The sequence below is a fragment of the Perca fluviatilis genome, chromosome 13, assembly GCF_010015445.1.
Source record: "Perca fluviatilis chromosome 13, GENO_Pfluv_1.0, whole genome shotgun sequence".
In the NCBI taxonomy this organism is placed as follows: domain Eukaryota; kingdom Metazoa; phylum Chordata; class Actinopteri; order Perciformes; family Percidae; genus Perca; species Perca fluviatilis.
In genome coordinates, this window is record NC_053124.1 from 34,598,303 (window position 1) to 34,622,775 (window position 24,473).

The 24,473-nt window shown below is 43.0% G+C and overlaps 1 protein-coding gene across 1 annotated transcript; it reads left to right on the plus strand.

Moving 5' to 3' along the window:
- Positions 1–4,404: 4,404 nt before the first annotated feature.
- On the plus strand, positions 4,405–10,427 carry LOC120571789 (toll-like receptor 13). Its single transcript, XM_039820877.1, is given in 5 exon segments — positions 4,405–6,019; positions 6,089–6,714; positions 6,716–6,932; positions 9,551–9,668; positions 10,134–10,427. Coding segments are annotated over 5 exon segments (2,817 nt in total). The 3' UTR covers positions 10,375–10,427.
- Positions 10,428–24,473: the final 14,046 nt, after the last annotated feature.

Consider the following 24,473-nt stretch of genomic DNA (forward strand, 5'->3'; position numbering starts at 1 on the left):
CCCGCTCTAGAGCTGGAGGTACCGGGAAATTCTCCTCACCCAAAAGATGCTGGATTAAGCCGCCGATGAATCTGTGGATATTTTTACACTCAGCTTTTTCAGGAACATGAATGAAGCAAAGATTGTGGGCCCTGCTTCGGTTTTCAGCATCAACCAATTCATCCTGCAGATGGGAGTTCAAGCGTTTTTGTATGTCGGATAAAATGTCCTCATTAGAGCTGACCCTATGTTCAAGCTCCGCTACATGGTCGCCTTAAGTTGTTGGAGCGCCATGGATCGACGTTAAACTTGACTGAATATTGTCCATTTTTGCGTCGAAGTGTGATAACATACATATATTATATAATGTCCATGATAAACTTGTTGGTAACTGATTGCTCCATGATGGACATCAAGCGCTGTAAATCAGAGGCTTTGAGGATGTTGTTTATATAATGCGTCAGTTAGCAAGGATAAATTGCATTCGTAGCAGAGACAATGAAATTATTTACGAGTTATTTGAAGGCAAATCTACTAATGCTTGCAGGCCTGGCTGCATCAAACGCTCATGCTGCCGCCATCTTTACATGTTTGCTGTACAGGGGGTATGCTCCATTTACAGCAGCTAAATCAACTATTCTTATTCTGTTTTTAAGTCCCATAACAAAGGTAGGGTTGCTGCATTGATTTGCCATTCTAGTCAGAAATAGAGAGGGGAAATGAGAGCTGGAGACCCCAGAAGCTCCACCTCTTCTTCTTCACATTGTGTGTTGTTTCTGAGCATACCATGAGAAACTTCTCTTATTTGTTTCTGTCAGTGGTCATTTGGTTTAAGGAAATTATTGATATAGAAATAGGGAAGCGAGCTGACTGATCAGACCTTTATATCTTTCGCTGCTGTTGTGGAAACATCAGAACTGAGAAACGAAGACGCCCTGTTCACAAGGGAGAGACGCGACGATCTAAAGACGTACTGTGAGTATCAGAAAATGTATCTGTGATGTTTCTGCTGCTGTTTTTGTGTTAAAATCCCAACTTTAAAATTAAACTTCATGGGGATAAATAAGGTGATATGGTGATAAACTGAACTTCTTCTTGTTTGCCAAAATGTTTGTCTTGTTCCAGGAATTTCCTAAAACGCTCTAGAATCTAGAAAATAATACTTACAAATCAGTGACTTGTGCAAAACATTCCCTTGTTCTGGTGTGTGTGTGTGGGTGAATGTGTGTGGATGAGTGTGTGTGTGTGTGTGTGTCAACAAATATCTACTTAAAAAAGAAGTAAAAAATCAAATTTCCTAAAATGAATTTCCTAAAATGCATTAGAATCTAGACAAATACGTGATTTGTGCAAAACTTTCCCTTGTTCTGGCTTCTCAAATGTGAAGATTGTCAGTGTTTTCTGTCGTATGCATCGATGGAAGAAGATTCTTTTACTCATAGGATTTATAGTTTTAATTGAAAGATCTTTAGTTTTTTGACATGGAACCTTTTCCACTGAATTTATAATCTTGTCCTTTTGACGTTTTCTTTTCTTCCTTTGCTTTGAAAGCAGCTTTTACTCTATGGTTTAGGTTTTATCTTTGGGGATCTTATGCAAGATCTCAGTTTGTTTCATGAACAACTCATTTATTAAAGTAATAAGTTAAGTAAAAGTAGAAAAACTCCAGTACATGTAAAGGTGTCAGTTGTCTTCTAGTTTGAAGCAGGTAAACTCTGCTCGCAAAGTTGATTTCTGCACACCTGAATGAAACTGAATCTTGATATTTTGGGGGCAGAAACCAAGTAGGAACTAGCCCTCCTCTGATTGGTCACTTTGAAGGCGATCCCACCATCCCTGACCTCCTTAGTTTACTTTGATTGACAGCTTTCATTCAGGAAGCTTAGAGTTGTTGTCCTGGCTGAAGAACAGTTTTTCTGTCTTCTTTAACGATGTAGCACAAGATAGCACTGTGAATAATGTAATGGGCTATGTGTCTCTCATCCGTTCTGATGCTGGGATATGTGCAGTGCTTTTGAAATGTCCGTAATCCTTGCCAGTGTTCGCTATAATGTGTTCGCTATAATGTTACACAATGTAACATTAAAGCTAACGTTATAGCCTTAGCAAACATGACTAACGATTAGGGATGCACCAAATCCAGATTTTTTGGGGTTCGGCCAAATACCAAATCCACTGGTTAAGATTCTGCCAAATCCAAAACCCTAATATACCGAATACTACTCCTATATGTTGTGTATTGTTTAGGGTCCTTGCCACCATGAGACAAATCAGCTGGACTTGAATGGCCTTCTTTTACTGAAAGTACTGCCAAACAACACTTTTTCTGAGTTCCATTTTCACTTTCTACTGCATTGAACGGTACACCTACGTAAACAGCTTCTCGTAATCAACGGCGGCGTCATTACGTCATTACCAATTAGTAGCGCGTAGTGCCAGCGTAGGGTTTGGTTTGGTGAAAAAAATTCTAAGGTTCGGCAGAAACTGAAACCCGTCAAAAAGTCCAATATTCGGCCGAATCCGAAGCCAAATCCTGGATTCAGTGCATCCCTACTAACGATACCAGATTACACTTATTTTTAGCATGTTTAATTTAGGCTATTATGTGGTATAACGCTATCACATTAATGTTAACGTTAATACACCACATCATTAATCATTATTTCTGGAATAATCTGACTGCTGGCCATTGTTTACAGCCAGGGTGCCATTTGTGAAAAAAGCAGAGGTGGGGACGTTTATCCCTTTCAATACCATGGGTCGTGCCACTCGACCAGACATGCCAAAACACTTATGACTTCAATATTCAATGGAAAATGAGCTCATATAGCACAACGTGGTGTCAATATACAACACATTCTCACTCCCATCACATTAAATACGGATGCTTGGTCAGGTGCCTTTGGCGTTGTTATTGACGCTAAAAGTCTCCTTTAGGGGAAGGGTGTTTTTTGCATCGTATCTGATGCTGACAGCCACTGCCCAAACATCCGTATTTCATGAGTTCGGAGTGAGAGTGGGTTGCAACAAAATTCCTCTAGAGTGTTTTAATCCAAACAACGACATTTTTCTACATTTAGTTGTTTTAGTGTTATTGGCCTGGCCCCTGAAAGGACCGGCATCTGGCGGTGTATGTAGCCGGCTTCTTGGAGCTCTGTAGCCAATAAATACAACCAGCATCTGCCGCTGGGATTTTATTGTTCTATCACACTATAGACTGTTCACATTTAAGCACATTACTTAGTTTTAAATACTTATATTCTTATATAATGGTCTATTTGTGAAGTAGCATTGATCACTTTGAGTGGGGTGAGGGGGGAACATTTTTTCCCCACCCTTGATGAAAATGATTCAGCAGAGGCAGCCAAATAAAGAAGGGAAATCCCTCGCATCGCTATATGAATAAAGCCTTGCCTTGCCTTGCATCCCCCCACCAAATTGCACCCTGCTCACATTCATGTTAGCTAGGGCTAAGGTTAGCTCTAATGTTAGAGGAATGGGTTCATGCAACAGCAAGGATTTATGGACATTTCAAAGGCATCGCACATATGCCAACATTAGAACGGATGAGAGACACATATATTCATTTATTCATGGTACTATCTTGCGCTGTATCATTGTAAAGACACAAAAACTGTTTTTCAGCCAGGACAACAACTCAGTTTCCTGAATGAAAGCTGTCAATCAAGGTAAACTAAGGAGGTCTGTGATGGTGTGATTGCCTTAAAAATGACCAATCAGAGCAGGGCCAGTTCCTCCTTGGATTCCGCCCCCAAAATGTGAAAAGTCAGTTTCATGCGGGTGTGCAGAAATCAATTTTGCATGCAGAGCTTACCTGCAAGAGCGTGTGTGCCCTCCACACTCAGCACACACTCGCGGACTCATGGTGGCTGCTATGTGCGAGTGCTGCTTAGTTTTTATAAGCGCAGGAGCCATTCTTTCCCTCTCCCTACAATAAGATTCACGCTTGCAGCTGTCTGTTTCCTCTAAATTTTTTAATTAGAGCGAGAAGAAGAAAAAAAGATATGTATATATATATATATATATATGACATCCGCGGGTTTGAAATTATATAATTTGCTTATGGAGCATGTTATATTACGCTCATGAGATATGAAATAATCCTGACGCCATACAGGGTTCGTGGGTTCCCATTCTTGCAACCCCCGTTTTCAAGCGGACCTGAGTTCAGTTCTTTGGCCCGCACCAGAGTTTGAATAAGCTTTCACACCGCCCCCAAGAAAAAAAGAAAAGAAGCGTATTTTCCCAAAATGTGAAGCTATTACTTTGCAGGATAAAGTAATGTTGTGTGACGTGTTGTGTTGTCCTCTACAGATGTGATTGCAGATGTGATTGCTTGAACAACATTCAACAAATCTCTGCCTGCAGTAACTCCTTCCAGTGATGGTCCTAAACATTGGCATCATGCCAGCAATGGGAGGTTTGTCTTTGTACTACATACAGAGACTTATTGTCTTACTTCTGTGCCTCGTGCATCATCTGAACCCTTCCCTGGCTTATTCTCTGAAAAACTGCTCCATCTGTTATTCTAACGATGCCTCGGCTGATGTTGTTTTGCATTGCTCGGAACGTAAACTTGTAACTGTCCCTGATGACATACCCAGAGATGCAAGTATAGTGTATCTCTCGCACAATCAGCTCAAACAGATCAACAGGGACGATTTCCGGGATCTGTCAAAGCTCAGAGTTTTGTCACTCGACGAAAATCAGATTGCTCACGTGGACGATGGATCTTTCATCCATTTGGTGGCATTAACAAGGCTCCACATGGCCAATAACAAACTCACCGACCTGACAGGCAACCTCTTTCAGGGAATGTCCAATCTTACCATGCTTGATCTCTCCAGAAACAACATTACGTCCATTCATACCTCAGCATTTCAGTCCCTGTCCAGATTAGAAACCGTGATTTTAGACTCAAACAAGCTGCAACAAGTCGCTGACATTCAGCCCGTCCTAAAGCTACCACTTATACAGAAACTTAGTATTACAGGTAATCTATTTCCCTCCTTTGAGACCAAAGATCTGCTGCTGAATGAGCCATCAAGCCTGAAGGTGTTGGATTTTTCGAATAATGTGTTTGAAAAGTTCAGCATCACAACAAAGATCTTTCCTCACCTTGAGATGATAGACTTTTCTATGTCTGGCCAAGTTGCCGGCTGGAAGTGGGACATACTTGACAAGACTTTACTAAGGAACATAACTCAGCTGTATTTTAATTGCCCATACATTGCTTTCGAAGAGATCCGAAAAGTCCTGCAGAGCCTCGACTCACTGATGCATCTGAGACTGAATTATATGGACAAGTGGATCGACAAAGGCCTCCTAGCTACGGTTTGCGAGATACCGACACTTAAGAAGCTGGATCTGTATTGGAACAAAGTCCCCAATATAAGTGCAAAGCTTGTAACTTGCTCTCAGCTGAGTGAGCTTGATTTGTCATCTACTTCAATGACTGAACTGTCTAAAGGCTCGATTCGACTGATGAAGCAACTGATTTCCCTAACTTTAGTGAACAACCTTCTCACCAAGGTGCCCGATGACATTCGGAGTCTCTCCTCTCTCGAGATCCTAAATATTGGTATTAATACCATTTCTGAGTTGAGCTGTGGGGATTTCACAAACACAACGCGCCTCAGAGAGCTTTATTTGTACAACAACCACATTGCCAAACTGGACAGATGCATCTTTGAAAGTCTTAATGACCTGAAGGTTTTAGATATGAGTGACAACCTGATGTTGACATTTGGAGGCGCCTTCAAAATAGGCCTGAAGAAGCTTGAGTTCTTGGATCTAAGCAACAACTTAGTAGTTATTCTTGAAAAGGGGGATTTTCAGAGTTTAAGGTCCTTAAAATATTTGGATATGGTGTCAAAACATATCAGGAGGGTGAAACATAAGTCTTTTGATGGATTGAATAACCTGGGTAACCTAAGTGTATCTCTTCCACTTTGTTTCGAAAATAAATTCAGAGCTTTACAGCAGTTGGAAAATCTGACAATCTACTTTGATAGTGACAGTTTCAAAGGTCCTCAACCAAACTATTATAAAGCTTTCTTTCATTTAAAATCTATGAAAATTTTCACAGTAATATGCAAGGGAGATCACAGTGGTTTTCCCTATGACATACCAATGGACATGCTGCAGGCTATGAGACATTTAGAGGAATTGACAGCTGAGAATTTCTACATTTCTGCGCCAGATGTGGACACTTTCAAATACAATCGCCAGCTCAAGAGTTTGACAATCAGACAGACTGATTTGTCAGACTTGGATCCTGGACTGTTTCAGCCAATGCCGCACCTGCAGGTTCTCGATTTCTCCGAAACTAAGATCAAGTCTTTGGATTTTCTGTTCCAGGCCAATCTGTCTGCAGTCAGATGTTTGAAACTAAGTGACAATGAGATTAACGTGATCAATGAGACAGTCTTCCAATTTCTCCCTGCACTAACATACCTCGATCTGAAAAACAACCCTTTCACTTGTGACTGCTCTAACGCTGGCTTTATCCAATGGGTGAAGAACAGCAACCAAACTCAGGTTGTTAATGCCTACCAGTACACATGTTCCTTCCCTGTGGCTGAACAAGGAAACAAGCTTCTGGACTTTAACATCCTGTCCTGTTGGATAGACATTAGCTTCCTCTGCTTCATTTCCAGCACTTGTCTGGTTGTTTTATTCTTTAATTCATTTTTTCTTTTTTTTTTTTTTCTCGCATTTTTTTTTTTGGTGGCAGCTAGCCTATGCCTACCGGCTCTTCCTGGCCTTCCTATATGACAGCAGGAAGAGAAAGGGAGGAACTCGTCATCTTTACGATGCCTTCATCTCCTATAATGTTGACGACGAGGCCTGGGTTTACCAAGAGATGCTTCCGGCACTGGAAGGAGAGCAGGGCTGGAGACTCTGTCTGCACCACAGAGACTTCCAGCCAGGTAAACTCTTACTCTGTCTGTCTTCATCTCTTACTGAATTTCTATTCTTGTCTGCTGTCTGTCATTAATTTATTACACAAAACCGACATTTTAGCAGCTTCGGAAATGGCCCTAATACTTAAGTGTTGCCACTAAAATTCCCACTTCAATACAGAAACTGTCTAGACTAGGTAAACCCAACCCGATCTGCCGGGGATTTAATTTCTCCCTGCAGCACAGGCTGGAAACCTGAACATTATTCTATCCTGCTTCCGTTACAAATTCGCGGGGACCAATCACAAACTCACCTTCACCTGGCGCATTATTGGCGGGTTTAACACGATGACGATAGAGAAGCAATCAAGCAGCTTTTTGTTTACATTCAACATGACAGCCACCGAAGCACAGAAACCTGTTGATGCCACTGTCGCTGCTATGTCACCCGGATCGTTGGTCTCATTGGTTGAAGGACTATCCAATTGCAGAGTAATTTGAACTATCTCCCATTCCCTTTAAAAGCTAGGCGTGTTTGGAAATTTTTGCTGTGTCAAAGCAAAAAAGGGCCTGCTGTAAGAATATCACACCCTGTGCAACTTTTAATTACTTATTTCTATATATTTATGTATATAGTTATTTCAAGTATGTGTGTGATTGATGTGGTAGTGTTTGTGTATTTGAGTAGTGTTTTATTATCTACTTTATTGGCTTTTTTCTTCGCACAAATAAGAAAAACGGACAGACATTTCTGTAGAAAATAATTCATATAAAATCAATTTTTGAGTCTTTTGGCTTCTGGATTTTTTCTATAGTAATCTGAGACATGTTACTATGGCCTGGGTGTATATTTATCTTTCCAGATGTGTTTACAGTAGTGTATGTTAATCATTTTACAGATGTATGACTTGGATCGAAATAAAAAAATCTCCATTCTAGCCTCTGTACTTCTGTGTCAGTAAGGCCTAGAATCATCCTGACACTTTTTTGAATTGAGAGGGTTTCCTTTCCAATGATGTCAGGCACACCCCAGAGTGTCAAAGTATATTGGAGATGTACTACTTTTAATTTGGGTATGACATTAAGACCAAAAAGCATGACATTTCAAGTGTTACTTAAAGGTGCTCTAAGTGATGTGACGCGTTTTTTAAGCTACAAAACTTTTTTGTCACATACAGCAAACATCTCCTCACTATCTGCTAGCTGCCTGTCCCCTGAACACACTGTAAAAAACATCTCCTCACTATCTGCTAGCTGCCTGTCCTCTGAACACACTGTAAAAACATCTCCTCAATATCTGCTAGCTGCCTGTCCCCTGAACACACTGTAAAAACATCTCCTCAATATCTGCTAGCTGCCTGTCCCCTGAACACACTGTAAAAAACATCTCCTCACTATCTGCTAGCTGCCTGTCCCCTGAACACACTGTACAAACATCTCCTCAATATCTGCTAGCTGCCTGTCCCCTGAACACACTGTAAAAAACATCTCCTCACTATCTGCTAGCTGTCTGTCCCCTGAATACACTGTACAAACATCTCCTCAATATCTGCTAGCTGCCTGTCCCCTGAACACACTGTACAAACATCTCCTCAATATCTGCTAGCTGCCTGTCCCCTGAACACACTGTAAAACATCTCCTCACTATCTGCTAGCTGTCTGTCCCCTGAACACACTGTAAAAATATCTCCTCACTATCTGCTAGCTGTCTGTCCCCTGAACACACTGTAAAAATATCTCCTCACTATCTGCTAGCTGCCTGTCCCCTGAACACACTGTAAAACATCTCCTCACTATCTGCTAGCTGTCTGTCCCTGAACACACTGTAAAAAATATCTCCTCACTATCTGCTAGCTGCCTGTCCCCTGAACACACTGTAAAAAATATCTCCTCACTATCTGCTAGCTGCCTGTCCCCTGAACACACTGTAAAAACATCTTCTCACTATCTGCTAGCTGTCTGTCCCCTGAACACACTGTAAAAAATATCTCCTCACTATCTGCTAGCTGCCTGTCCCCTGAACACACTGTACAAAAACATCTCCTCACTATCTGCTAGCTGCCTGTCCCCTGAACACACTGTAAAAAAGCGTGGTCTTTGCAGACGGCCCAGGCACCACAAACAGCAACAAAAACAAAACTGTGCCGACCTGCACAACGAACCATAACAAACAGTGTTCCAGCCAATAACTGACAAGGAGTTGGTTGAGTCATGAATACGCATTGTGGAAGTAGCCTACGTGCTAACGCTGCTGCAGTGATGGCTTCAGAGACCGTGTTTTTTTACAATGTGTTCAGGGGACAGGCAGCTAGCGGATAGTGAGGAGATGTTTTCTGTATGTGACGAAAAATGTTGTAGCCTAAAAAACATGTCACATCACTTAATCACCTAATTGAGTCATAGTCCTGACCAAGCGCATGTAGATCTGACGCAAATGGAGACTTTAAGCGTCAATAACAACGCCAAAGGCACCTGACCGTATTGTATTGGTTTTTCCGTTGGTATTATGTTTCAGCTTAGTTCGGGTAACAGCCCTGTTTCCAGCGGACTGCTTTCCAGCTGACTAGTTTTAAAACAGGAACCCTGAGAAAGCAGTCTTAAAGATGCAGTTGATAATATTCCAGGTGTGTCTGAACTCTCCACAGGGAAACCGATCGTAGAGAACATTACGGACGCCATATACGGCAGCAGGAAGACCATCTGTGTGATCACCCGGCGTTACCTGCAGAGCGAGTGGTGCTCCAGAGAGATCCAGATGGCCAGGTGGGGGTGCTCACATCAATCAGAACCTCCTGCTCTATAGAGGCAATGTCCGCCTTTCCTTTGGACCACTATGGGACATTATTTTAGTAAAAACATGTCCTTTGGTGAACGGGGAGAGACAAATACTTTTTCGATATTGTTTGAATTGATCCATGAATTACACATATCTTACACACATCTTTTCTGACATTTTCATAAATTGTTCCCACTTTTTTAGATTTTTTTTTCAATGTATTTAATCACTTTTTTGCTATTCTATTTTATAAAGTGCATGAATTTTGTGTGCAGAAATCTTAATGTGTAAAGTATCTATTAACTAAAGTTGTCAGATGAATGTAGAGAAATAGAAAGTGGCATGAAAAGAAAAGACTCAAGTAAAGTACAAGTACGTCAACATTTGTCCTGAAGTACAGTACTATAGTAAATATACTTAGTAACATTCCAGCGCTGTGTGTGTTTTTACAGCTTCCGTCTGTTCGACGAACAGAAAGATGTGTTGGTCCTGCTGTTTCTGGAGGAGATCCCGGCCCACCAACTGTCTCCGTACTACCGCATGAGGAAGCTGGTGAAGAAACGCACCTACCTGAGCTGGCCCCAGGCCGGCCAACACATGGGAGTCTTCTGGCAGAATGTAGGGAGAGCTCTGGAGACGGGGGACGCTCCCACCGAGACCGCTGACCTGCTCACTGGACCGGCAGGATGCTGAAAAACATAATTTGGAAAAATGCTACAAAAAAGTTGGAAAAGGGTTAAGGTTAGGGGGTTAAGGTTAGAGGTTTAGGGTTAGAGGGGTTATGGTTAGAGGTTTAGGGTTAGAGGGGTTATGGTTAGGGGGTTAGGGAATGAGCAATTCATCTCAATGGTTTCCCTTGCTTCGTCCAATGACTGGGCGGTTGTACTGGGAAGCCAAAGGCAGTAAAAGGGTCCAATGCATTCACTTAAAGGTGCTCTAAGCAATGTTGGGTGACATCACTTCTTCTTGTTGTTCGAAGTATAGTCAAAACGGAGGCTAGCTCGCCCCTCCCTCCTCCTCATCCCATCCCCTCCCCCTCCCTTCCGTGCACTAACCCCCCCAACTACTTCTTGTTGGTTATTGGCTGGAACACTGTTTGTTATGTTTGGAGATGCAGGTTGGCACAGTTTGTTATTGTTGGCGTTTGTGGATCCTGGGCTTTCTACAGAGACCGTGTTTTTTTACAGTGTGTTCAGGGTACAGGCAGCTAGCGGATAGTGAGGAGATGTTTGCTGTATGTGACAAAAAGTGATAAAGCCTAAAAGAAACGCGTGACATCTCTTAGAGCACCTTTAAAGCTCTCCTTTCCTGCATTTCTCACACAAACTTATTTATATGGGTTAGGTTTGGGTTAAAACGCATCGCCCAGGATGGGCGCTTCGAGGGACACGGGCACCAGGGGATCACTGGTTTGAATAAAACACTTAAAATCCTTCTTAAAAAAACAAGTTTGGTTATATAAAAGCTGTTCAAAAGGTAGCCAGGTATTAAAAGCAGGTTAAAAGAACCACTGGACAGGATGGACATCGGGAGAATACAACTTTAAATGAAAGGTCATCTCCACACCTACCCTGGCCTCTCTACTAGAGATTACAAAATAAATAATTACAATAAGTAAAAATATATATACAATTATGAAAATAAATGCCCCAGCGTCGCAGTATAAAAACATCTCTCCCAATGTTAAAAGCACACTATGCAAGGTTTGTACCTTAATATAAGAGCTTCAAAGTAATTTCGATGGTAAATGAACATGTAGTAGGACGAATCATCCCGATAGCAAAGCAGGGGGGGACGCCGCTGGCAAAACCAGCAATGCAGGTTTGAGCCGTGGCGCCTCGCCAAATCTCGCGAGAATCACGTCTCGCCTTACGGCCCGACATCACATACATCAACCACATATAAGAAGCAGCCTCTATGGAAGACACTAGCACACATCTAGTAGTACTACACATCGACTCTAGGGGTGGCTGTTTGACAAAAATGGAAACTGCATATTATGCCTTTAATGGAATATTATTTATCATAATCAACTAATAGGTTTAGGGGTTAGTGTTAGGGTCTCTCTTCCCTCCTCTCTACCCTCCATCCCTCTCCTCCTCTCTCCCTCCTTTAGACAAAGGGGTTCAACTCTTTATTTTTCATTAAGGGTTAGCAGTACCTCAACCAATACTGTACCTATGTACAAATACTCATAAAACGACACCACTTTATATATCATTGCTTGTGATGCTTGTTAGCAATACACTTGGCAGCAGGTAAAGTTAACCTACTGCTAGCTTACAGCTTGCTTAAAAACTGGTACAAATCTTAAAAGATGAACATTCTAAAGTGTGGCTTTTATTAAATGATTTTTCGTAATATTGTGATCCTTTGTTGCTTTTTTAATGTGCAGCACTTTGGCTAAACTCTGTTGTTTTTGAATGTGCTTTACAAATAAAGTTGGATTGGATTGGCTGTGTATTTTTTTTTTTAAGCCATTTTATAACAGAGAACACACAATAGAAACAAAACAACAATGATTTGACAGAACCAGATAGTAACCTGTCAACTATCCAGTATGTTTCGTAGTCATTATGTTGTCTTTTACAGCACTGAAATGTGCATGTCTAATGCTGTCGTGGGTTGAACTTGGCTCGCAGGCCTCAAATTGGGCCGCCTTGATCTGAATACTGGTCTTCTAAAGTAAAGGTGAAATTATTAAGTTCACATTTGTGCCAACATTCGGGAGTGGAGCCAGATGTTATAAACATTACATTACATGTCATTTTAGCTGACGCTTTTATCCAAAGCGACTTACAATTGCTACATATGTCAGAGGTCGCACGCGTCTGGAGTAACTAGGGGTTAAGTGTCTTGCTCAGGGACACATTGGTTGATGTATCGCAGCGGGAATCGAACCCTGGTCTACCACACCAAAGGTATGTGTCATATCCACTGCGCCATCACAACCGTTGGGGGCAGAGCCCACACCTAAGGGGGAGGGGCAGGGGGGTCCGGGGGTATGCTCCACTTACAGCAGCTAAATCAACTATTCTTATTCTGTTTACAAAGGTCCCATGACATGGTGCTCTTTGGATGCTATTATATAGACCTTAGTGGTCCCCTAATACTGTATCTGAAGTCTCTTTTATATAGACCTTAGTGGTCCCCTAATACTGTATCTGAAGTCTCTTTTATATAGACCTTAGTGGTCCCCTAATACTGTATCTGAAGTCTCTTTTATATAGATCTTAGTGGTCCCCTAATACTGTATCTGAAGTCTCTTTTATATAGACCTTAGTGGTCCCCTAATACTGTATCTGAAGTCTCTTTTCCGAAATTCAGCCTTGGTGCAGAATTACAGCCACCAGAGCCAGTCCCACAATGAGCTTTCCTTAGGATGTGCCATTTCTGTGTCTGTAGCCTTAAATGCTATTGAGGAGGAGAGAGGGGGGGCAAGGTGGAGGGTTGGGGTGGGGTCATGACCAACTGCCACTTTGCTCCTTTGAAAGCTATGATGTCTCTCTCTCATGGGTGGACCAAATTCTATGGGCGGGAAAAGCAGAGAAAGGGGAGGTAACCTTGCTCCTTATGACCTCATAAGGACCAAGATTCCAGATCTGACCTTACTTTTTCTTAAAAGCAGAGCAGGATACGCAGGGCTCGGTTTACACCTATTACAATTTCTAGCCACAGGGGGACTATAGGTAGGCTGGGGGAACGCATATTAATGTTAAAAAACCTCATAAAGTGAAATTTTCATGCCATGGGACGGTTAAGTTCAATAACATAGGTAGGTTTGCTGTGCTGATTTGCCATTCCAGTCAGAAATAAAGGGGAAATGACACAACGTTGAAACCCTCAAAGAATTGGGGCTGGAGTCCTTGAAGCTCCGCCTCGTCTTCTTCACATTGTTTGTTGTTTGTTCTATTATTTTTCTGTCAGTTGTCATTCGGTTTATGGAAATCTCTCATATATAAAAAGGGAAGTGAGCTGACTGATCAGATGTGACCAATATATCTTCCACTGCTGTCGTGGAAACATCAGAACTGAAAAACAAAGACGCCCTGTTCAGAAGGCAGAGACGTGGAGATCTAAAGATATACTGTGAGTATCAGAAAATGTATCAGTGATGTTTCTGCTGCTGTTTTTGTGTTAAAAACCTAACTTTAAAATCAAACTTCATGGGGATAAATCTGGTGATATGGTGATGAACTGAACTTCTTGTAACTAAACTTCTTGTCCGCAAAAATGTTTGTCTTGTTGCAGGAATTTCCTAAAATGCAGAATAGAATCTAGAAAATAATATTTAAGACAGACAAATATGTGATTTGGGCGAAACATCCCCCTGTTCTGGCTTCTCAAATGTGAAGACTGTCAGTGTTTTTTGTCGTATGCATCGATGGAAGAAGATTCTTTCACTCATTTCAAGTTTTATTTGAAAGATCTTTAGTTTTTTTACATGAAACCTTTTCCTCTAAATTTACAATCTTGTCCTTTTGACTTCCTTTGCTTTGAAAGCAGTTTTCACTCTGTTGTAGTTTTTCTCTTTGGGGATCTTGTGCAGGATCTCAGTTTGTTTCATGTACAACTCAGTTATTAAAGTAGTAAGTAAATTAAAAGTAGAAAAACTGCAGTACATGTAAAGATGTAGTGGAGTAGCAGAAAGCGAGCAACAAGTGTGTCAATATAAGCGCTTGTCTTCTATTCTTATAGTTTGAAGCAGGTAAACTCTACTCGCAAAAGTTGATTTCCGCATGCCTGATTGAAACTGAATTTTTACATATTGGGGGCGGAAACCAAGTAGGAACTGTACCTCCTCTGATTGGTATTGTAAGTTTATTTGATTAGGACAATGCACATTAATCAACATTTCTGTAAATACGCCAGTGTTAGCCAGTCGGCTAATTTTCAACTGTAGCCCTAGTATACACGTCTTTATGGTGGGAAGAAACCGGAGCACCCAGAGGAAACCCACACAAACACAGGGAGAACAAGCAAACTCCACACAGAAAGGCCCGGGACGATCTGTATTCGAACCCAGAACCTTCTTTCTGTGAGGCAGAAGTGCTATCCACTGAGCCACCGTGCTGCGATTGGTCACTTTCAAGGCAATCCCACCATCTCGGACCTCGTTAGTTTAACTTGATTGACTTTCATTTCATTCAGGAAGCTCAGAGGTGTTGTCAAAGAAAGGTTTTTCTGTAGCGCAAGATAGCACCGTAAATAAAGGAATATATGTGTCTCTCATCCGTTCCAAAGTTGGCATATGTGCGATGCTTTTGAAATGTCCATAAATCCTTGCCGTTGTATGAACCCATACCCCTAACATTAGAGCTAACCTTAGCCCTAGCTAACAGGGATGTGAGCAGGGTGCGGTTTGGTGGGGGGATGCAAGGGATTTCCCTTTTCTATATCGCCAGTCACCAGTGGGGACAAAATGTACCCCCCCCCCCAAACCCACCCCCCTCAAAGTGATCAATGCTACTTCACCAATACACCATTATATAGGAATATAAGTATGTATCTGTGTTTTTTTTAACGATGTTGCGCAAGATAGTATAATAAACAAAGCTGCTTCTCTCCCTGTGCTATGAGCTGTCATTTCAGGAAGACGTCGTTTTGCTTCACCTTTCACGGCGCGTCTCGGATTCGTAGCTGCTGATGTCTATCCTGGAGGACATCTCTCTCTCTCTCTCGTCTTGTTCCTGTCTAGCGGCTTTTCCGCTGCACTAGGGAATTCATTCCGGATCAACCGGGAGCAACCTGGCAGCATACCTTCTCCCAAGCAATGTCTCGCCGCCCGACGCTCAGCTATCAGCGTTGAACGCGACTTCAGTCGGTTTCATCGCAGCAGGGGGACCGGCGGGGTCACATCAGTTGTAACATTCAACCTTTCAAAGCTAACTCATCGGGCTGAGTTAATGTTCATTCATGGTGCCGCAACCGGGTACGCGGTCCGGGTCGCTGCGGCTAGAGTTCCGGGTGCAGTCTAATCCCTGGATTCAGCCGCGGTTTGCACTGTGTCTGGGGGTTCCCTACCATAAATGGTGTATTGAGTCAGCCGGGGGCTTCGTTTTCCTTTTAATGCCTGCACCAGGTTTAGGCGTGCACATAGGGCAGCACGTTATAGCTGCTTCTATCTTTTCTACGTTTGCTATTTCGTGCTCATGCATTCAGCTGTTTTAATTCCTGTGCTCATTTGCGGTCTATCAGCACCATGGGCGTGGCGGCTAATGGCGGTACTGCACCCCATGGCCCAGAAAGACTTTTCACATAGACATTGCATGGCGACAGTAACATCTCTATTTCTGCGGATAATTTTTTTCAGGTAATTTCAACTTAACAGCCGACCTCTGAAAGGTCCTTGTCTACGACGTCACATTTAACATTAACAAGAATCACATCCAGAATTGATGAATTGGCATGATGAATGTGCATAATGGACACACGCAGACCCACGGGACTGCGCACGCCTGCTCACATGACTGCCTTTCGAGCTCATGTAGCTAGCCGTCATGTTGGATATAGCTAATGGGTGTAAATCCCCTTGTGTTCTATTGAGCCGTCATGGTATTATCTTGTGACATATGTTACATTCGAGGGATGTATGTATGTATGTATGTATGTTATGTATGTATGTATGTATGTATGTATGTATGTATGTATGTGTCCGATGAATTTCGGGATGCAATATTCATGCGTAGGAATGCATGCCATAATAATAGGATTGCATGCAAGAACGGTCATTCACGTATATACAAGTTGGGTTTTCATACGTCCAACTGCTTAACTAGTGATGTCGACTGTGTGGATTCACCTTTGGTGTGGTTGCGCCTAGTGCAGTTGTTGATGGATGCTACCTGTCTTATCGGCATCAGTGATGAGGTAGTGACATGTTTGCTGGTGGGATTTGCTGACGTCAGCAGCTGGCATGTGGCGCGTGCGCCTTCTTCATCGCAATTTATGGAGGGCTATCAATGCCAGTGTTCTCTGCACTAGGTCTGTTATTTTGTTTCAGTCATGGCTGACCTCGGTGGTTGGTCATGCAGCTATCACTTGGGTTGACTCACTCACAGGCACGCATCCTCAGCATGGTTTGCTGAGGCCCGGTATGGGGATTCTCGTAATTGCTGCGCTTGCCGGACCTCGTCATATCGACGTCCTCTAGAGCGCATTTTCCATGTTGTCATCACAGCACGGAGCGTCGGGTGATGTCTCTCTGACATTGAATGCAGATGACTCCTCAGGCCTATGTTGGTTGCCCACAGCCGCACTCTGTTTCTTATCTTAGATTACTTCTGATCGCTCGGGCATGCTAGCTTTCTCTCACCTTATTCTTACTCCCGAGGATTCCTGATCTAAATTGGGTAGCTATCATTTAAGTGAAGCTCGCGTTTCCTCTAGCTATCGGGTCATATGTTCAGATGGAGGCTGCTCTTCTTGCTTCTTATCTGGGTATCTCAGGTCCGTCCTGACAATGGCGACGTGTGCTATGATGTCATTGCTTGCTTACTATTATGCAACCGGCCTGTAATGTTGTGTTCATTTGTTTTCTATTTCCAGATGGAGATACCATGTATGCCGGCCTGAGTTGCCGTACCGGCGGAGATGCCGTGTATCCCGGCCTGAGTTGCCGTACCGGCGGAGATGCCGTGTTATCCCGGCTTGAGTTGCCGATGCCGGCTTGAGTTGCCGATGCTGGCCTGAGTTGCCGATAACCAAAATACGGGTAGTATGTCGCTGGCTGATTTCATTTTGCTTTTCTAATTACAGATCATTATTGCAGCTAGGTAAGTATATATCTTCTTTCTTCTTTCACTAATTAGTGTAAGTTTTTTGGGGGATTGTCTTGGCTTCCTCACCCTTTAAAACTTATTTTATAATAATGGAGTCTAAGCTCCAAAGACGTTTTAGTAGGCTTACGTACACTTTAATTTCAGGTTGAACTAGCGCCTCTGTTCATTATTCTGGGGGATTGTCCCTTGTCTAAAGGTTTAGGCTACATCTGGAGTGAGTCTCCTCAATTCGGCATTTCACCGCAGCATTATTAGGGGCATTCATTCACGATAGGGGCGTACCATAGTGCCCAATCAAAGGATGGCTCGGACATCGCTGCAAAGGGTGGGTCGGTGGACTTCTTCGGCTTACTCTTCTTACATTCGTCCCGACGCCAACATCATCCTCACCAATCAACAATCCCTAAAGCCGTAATCCGGTAAAATGTGTAACCCGTGGCGGTGTTTTCATTTGGGCCACCGGTGGCATGTCTCGCATTCACGGGGCAATCCCGTTCACATATAGAACTATTTGTAATACAAGAAGATGGGTAATGTTCACGGCTACATTGCCACAAAAGGCGGAAATGCCTCATTTCTTCATGTTTACTGGCCGAGTTGCCGTAACAGCATATAACCGGTGGTGGTGGTGTAATTCTTTAGTTTAGCCGTCACTTCGACGGATACATTCTGTTCATAAATAGATTGAAGTAAAAACCAATTCTACGTTTCATTCCAGCAAGTTTCCGTACTGGCGGAGATGCCGTGTTTGCCGGCCCGAGTCGCCGCACCGGCAGGAATGCAGAGTAGGCCTATGCTGGCTGAGTCGCGGATGACGAAATGCGGGCAGTATTTCGCATGCTGTTTCGGGTTCGGATCACTGCATTTGCTTTCTGTTTCAGATCCATGCCACCCGGAGGTAAGCTACATACAGTGCCTTGCGAAAGTATTCGGCCCCCTTGAACGTTTCGACCTTTTGCCACATTTCAGGCCTCAAACATAAAGATATAAAACTGTAATTTTTTGTGAAGAATCAACAACAAGTGGGTCCCAATTATGAAGTGGAACGAAATTCATTGGCTATTTCAAACTTTTTTAACAAATGAAAAACTGAAAAAGTGGCGTGCAAAATTATTCAGCCCTTTACTTTCAGTGCAGCAAACTCTCTCAGAAGTTCAGTGAGGATCTCTGAATGATCCAATGTTGACCTAAATGACTAATGATGATAAATAGAATCCAGCTGTGTGTAATCAAGTCTCCGTATAAATGCACCTGCTCTGTGATAGTCTCAGAGGTCCGTTTAAAGCGCAGAGAGCATCATGAAGAACAAGGAACACACCAGGCAGGTCCGAGATACTGTTGTGGAGAAGTTTAAAGCCGGATTTGGATACAAAAAGATTTCCCAAGCTTTAAACATCCCAAGGAGCACTGTGCAAGCGATAATATTGAAATGGAAGGAGTATCAGACCACTACAAATCTAGCGAGACCCGGCCGTCCCTCTAAATTTTCAGCTCATACAATGAGAAGACTGATCAGAGATGCAGCCAAGAGGCCCATGATCACTCTGGATGAACTGCAGAGATCTACAGCTGAGGTGGGAGACTCTGTCCATAGGACAACAATCAGTCGTATACTGCACAAATCTGGCCTTTATGGAAGAGTGGCAAGAAGAAAGCCATTTCTTAAAGATATCCATAAAAGTGTCGTTTAAAGTTTGCCAAAAGCCACCTGGGAGACCAAACATGTGGAAGAAGGTGCTGTGGTCAGATGAAACCAAAATCAAACTTTTGGCAACAATGCAAAACGTTATGTTTGGCGTAAAAGCAACACAGCTCATCACCCTGAACACACCATCCCCACTGTCAAACATGGTGGTGGCAGCATCATGGTTTGGGCCTGCTTTTCTTCAGCAGGGACAGGGAAGATGGTTAAAATTGATGGGAAGATGGATGGAGCCAAATACAGGACCATTCTGGAAGAAAACCTGATGGAGTCTGCAAAAGACCTGAGACTGGGATGGAGATTTCTCTTCCAACAAGACAATGATCCAAAACATAAAGCAAAATCTACAATGGAATGGTTCACAAATAAACATATCCAGGTGTTAGAATGGCCAAGTCAAAGTCCAGACCTGAATCAATCGAGAATCTGTGGAAAGAACTTAAAACTGCTGTTCACAAACGCTCTCCATCCAACCTCACTGAGCTCGAGCTGTTTTGCAAGGAGGAATGGGCAAAAATGTCAGTCTCTCGATGTGCAAAACTGATAGAGACATACCCCAAGTGAACTTACAGCTGTAATGCGCAGCAAAGGTGGCGCTACAAAGTATTAACTTAAGGGGGCTGAATAATTTTGCACGCCCAATATTTCAGTTTTTTATTTGTTTAAAAGGTTTGAAATATCCAATAAATTCCGTTCCACTTCATGATTGTGTCCCACTTGTTGTTGATTCTTCACAAAAAATTACAGTTTTATATCTTTATGTTTGAGGCCTGAAATGTGGCAAAAGGTCGAAAAGTTCAAGGGGGCCAAATACTTTCGCAAGGCACTGTAATTTATAAATTTAAAGAATGTTTTTCATTTTCGTGTTTCATTTACTTCATGTTCCAATTTCAGTCATGTTTTGGGGGTTACATCTTGGTTCACTACCCCTACATTAATTTATTAATATATTAAATGTATTAATAACGATGGAGTTCAATCTCCAAAACATTGTACACTACATGCTGTTGTACATTAAACCTTTTGCATATCTGCAAACAAGTCTCTCCTGATTGAAATGTAGCTCAGCGCAAATTCTTTCAGGAAGACCTAACAAGTAATCAGTCCCTCCTAAGCGAATCAGCGCTGGAGGCGTTCACCTTCTGATAATCCAATCAGGATCGGGCAAGGATCCCATAGGCCAATCACAGCGTTACATCACTGTTTTAAAAGCTGCTTCTCTCCCTGTGCTATCAGCTGTCATTTCAGGAAGACGTCGTCCCTCCTCCTCCCCTTCTTCCTCCCGTCCTAGGGGTTTCTCCGGCTGTCGCTCCGATGCCTCCTAGATCTGGTTTTCCGGCTTCTTTACCACCACCGGTGTCTGGATTCCATCGTGGGGTTACATCTTGGTTCACTACCCCTACATTAATTTATTAATATATTAAATGTATAAATAACGATGGAGTTCAATCTCCAAAACATTGTACACTACATGCTGTTGTACATTAAACATTTTGCATATCTGCAAACAAGTCTCTCCTGATTGAAGTTAATTTAGGTGCAATACTGCGGGCGAAAAAATATTACGCCTACTAATCCCATTCTGAGGCTGCAGCACCATCATTAACAGAATTATAATTAATAATCTTTTTATTTCAAAGGGTTTACATCATTCACCAGCAATAATAGCCTACTGTGGAACTCCTTTTTAATATCTCATACTGGTGTGTGTCCAGGGAACACTACAAAAACGTTTAAAACCTGTTTCAGAGCAAGTCACGCTCTTCTGATGTCACTTTACAGTGGCTTTACTATAATGCTCCGCATCCCCAATGTTGTAAAGAAAACTGCCGTTTGCAAAAAAATGTATGTGTCACAAATAATCTGCTGGGAGAGCATGTCCAAGATGGGTGAACTTAGTGATATGAGGTGTGGCATCACAAGGGGACGTGTGGTAGAGAGAGGCTATTTTCCTCTACAGGAGTGGCTACCCTGTGACAAAATTGCCACCACCCAAACTACAAGTCCCAGAATGCATTGCACAGGGAGGTGCAAATGCCTCAGTCCGTTGATTACAGCAGGCGCTCATGCCCTGGGAGAAGACAAAGAGCAGAGGCAGAGAGACAAAAAGCAGAATTCATGGGGAAAGAACCTAAGCTACCAGGACTTTGCTAAACCTAGTAGTTTTACTCCCGGTACGTTTTGAGTTGGAGTTACTGTTTTTTTTGTTGGACTATTTTCTGACAAGACTGCTTGCAATAAAACCTCTGTTTGCCTGCAACCACTTTTTTGCTTGTCTCTGCCCTACACCCCACCTGCTGAAAAGAAAACCTCTCATGACATCACAGACGTTCTATAGCCTAGGCTGCATAACAGACTGGGAAGAAAAACGATACCGCTCAAATAGGAAGTTATCTGAAAATTAAAATGTCAGGGCTTCAATATCATCTCCCGACGCCCTGCGAAGTAAACAGCTTCTTAATCAACGGGATCGTCGACACAAGGAAATGCCATGTTTTTAGAAAAAAAAAACGTTTCATAGTCTGCCTAACATGGTTAATAAACCAACCCTGTTTTTTTTTATTCATGCAGGTAACAAACTGCGCCATAATGCACCTGATACAGAATGAATGAATGAATGCATGAATGAGGAAATGAAAGAGTACTGTGTCAGAGGGAGCAGACTTGAGAAACTCAAGGTTTCTTGAATAAAACCTGCTCCTGACCAGGTTAGAGTCACAGACTCAGGTTAAGTTACCTCTCTTTCTGAAACAGAAAACACAGAGGGCCCTATCTGGCACTCGGCGCAATAGCCTTTGTACACCGACGCATGTATCATTCCTATTTTGCACCCGACGCACAGCGGACTTTTCCCTCCACAGACGCACGTCGGTAAATTAGGGAATGTATTTGCGCTCCTGGGGGCGGTTCAGCGAAAAGAGGAGGCGTGTTCCGGCGCAAACGTTACTTGGTGCTATTCTGCAGTTTCAGAAAACAATTACGCCCCTGACCAGGAAAAACCTGGTCTAAAGTCAGCGGCGCTAGTCTAAAGTCAGCGGCGCTAGTCTAAAGTCAGCGGTGCTAGTCTAAAGTCAGTGGCGCTAGTGTAAAGTCAGTGACGCTAGTCTAAAGTCAGCGGTGCTAGTCTAAAGTCAGTGGCGCTAGTCTAAAGTCAATGGCGCTAGTCTAAAGTCAGTGGCGCTAGTCTAAAGTCAGTGGTACTAGTCTAAAGTCAGTGGTGCTAGTCTAAAGTCAGTGGTGCTAGTCTAAAGTCAGTGGTGCTAGTCTAAAGTCAGTGGCGCTAGTCTAAAGTCAGTGGTACTAGTCTAAAGTCAGTGGTGCTAGTCTAAAGTCAGTGGAGCTAGTCTAAAGTCAGTGGAGCTAGTCTAAAGTCAGTGGAGCTAGTCTAAAGTCAGTGGAGCTAGTCTAAAGTCAGTGACGCTAGTCTAAAGTCAGTGGCGCTAGTCTAAAGTCAGTGGCGCTAGTCTAAAGTCAATGGCGCTAGTCTAAAGTCAGTGGCGCTAGTCTAAAGTCAATGGCGCTAGTCTAAAGTCAGTGGCGCTAGTCTAAAGTCAGTGGTGCTAGTCTAAAGTCAGTGGTGCTAGTCTAAAGTCAGTGGAGCTAGTCTAAAGTCAGTGGAGCTAGTCTAAAGTCAGTGGAGCTAGTCTAAAGTCAGTAGTGCGTTATTCAGATGCTATTTTAGGGGCGCATGCTTGGCCATAATGTAGCGTGTGCACAACGCGCATACTATACTCTCATCTAAATGGATGCAGAAGTTCCCATTTTTGCAAACCATATATAATTACAAAGGAAAATATTACTGAAAATGCGCTTCAGGTGTTTGGATAGATCAGCAGACACTTTACAGTACAGGCCTCAAAAAGTCCCAGCATTCTTTGTGGCTTGTTGTGATTTACACAACATTTCCATGAATCATGGATGTGTTGATGACATAAATGAGGAAATATTAGAGGACTTAAGGAGACGTGCTGTGAACTACGGCGGGATCTGGTCCGGGAGTAATGCGCGATGTGCTCCTGATGGAGCGGGTGGACGGGAGATGGAGTGGGGAAGAGGAAGGGCACAACAGGAGCGGTGAGTGCGTTTGGAGGCCACGCTCCATGGCTGCAGCAATCCCTCTCAGACTTGAGGAGATGCGCCCGAGGGCCGCAACATCGCCACCCGGCCAAGACGGGCATTTATTACTTTGCCGCATCTGCGCCGGCAGCTCCGGCCGGTATTCGCCAGGCAAATCCACTGTCATAATAGCAATCCGCCATGGAACAAGCGCCCTGCTCTTAAAGGGAATGAGAGATGACGCTCTGATTGGTTTATTGCATGTTACGCCCAAACCACACCTAGCTACTTCAGACCAACCCATTTTAGATTGGCGTCGGGCGCAAGACTCATTTATCCCGCCGGTATCATAGCAACAGCGCTCGAGATCCGCCCACAAAGCTACTTGCGTTTTGCGTTTCATACTTGCGTTTCAGATCGTTAAAATAGGGCCCAATGTTTGCCTCATCTCAGGGTTAACAAACTCAGAGTTTTCACTAAACCTGCTTTCTGGAATGGGTCCCTGATGTTGTAAACATTCGGGGGTGGAACCAGACGTTGTAAAAATTCGGGGGTGGAGCCAGATGTTGTAACATCCGGGGGCGGAGCCAGACATTGTTAATATTTGGGGGCGGAGCCAAATGTTGTAACATTCCGGGGCGGAGCCAGATGTTGTAAAAATTCCTAGGTGTGTTGGGGGTCCAGGGGTATGCTCCATTTACAGCAGCTAAATCAACTATTCTCATTCTGTTTTTAAGTTCAATAACATAGGTAGGGTTGCTGCGTTGATTTGCCATTCTAGTCAGATAGAGAGAGGGGAAATAACAAAGTTGAAGTGAATTTTAAAACCCTCAAAGATTTTGGCTGGAGACCCAGAAGCTCCGCCTTTTCTTCTTCACACGTTTGTTTGTTGTTTGTCCTCTTATTTCTCTGTCAGTTGTCATTCTGTTTAAGGGAAGTAGTCATATAGAAAAAGGGAAGTGAGATGACTGATCAGTTATGACCATTATATCTTCCACTGCTGTCGTGGAAACATCAGAACTGAGAAACGACGAGGCCTTGACGACGCGGAGATCTGAAGACGTGCTGTGAGTCTTAGAAAATCTATCTGTGATGTTTTTGCTGCTCTTTCAGTGTCACAAACCTAACTTTAAAATCAATCTTCACGGGGATTAATCTGGTGACATGGTGATGAACTGTAGTTCTTCTTGTTTGCAAACATGTTTGTCTTGTTGCAGGAATTTCCTAAAATGCACTAGAATCTAGAAAATAAT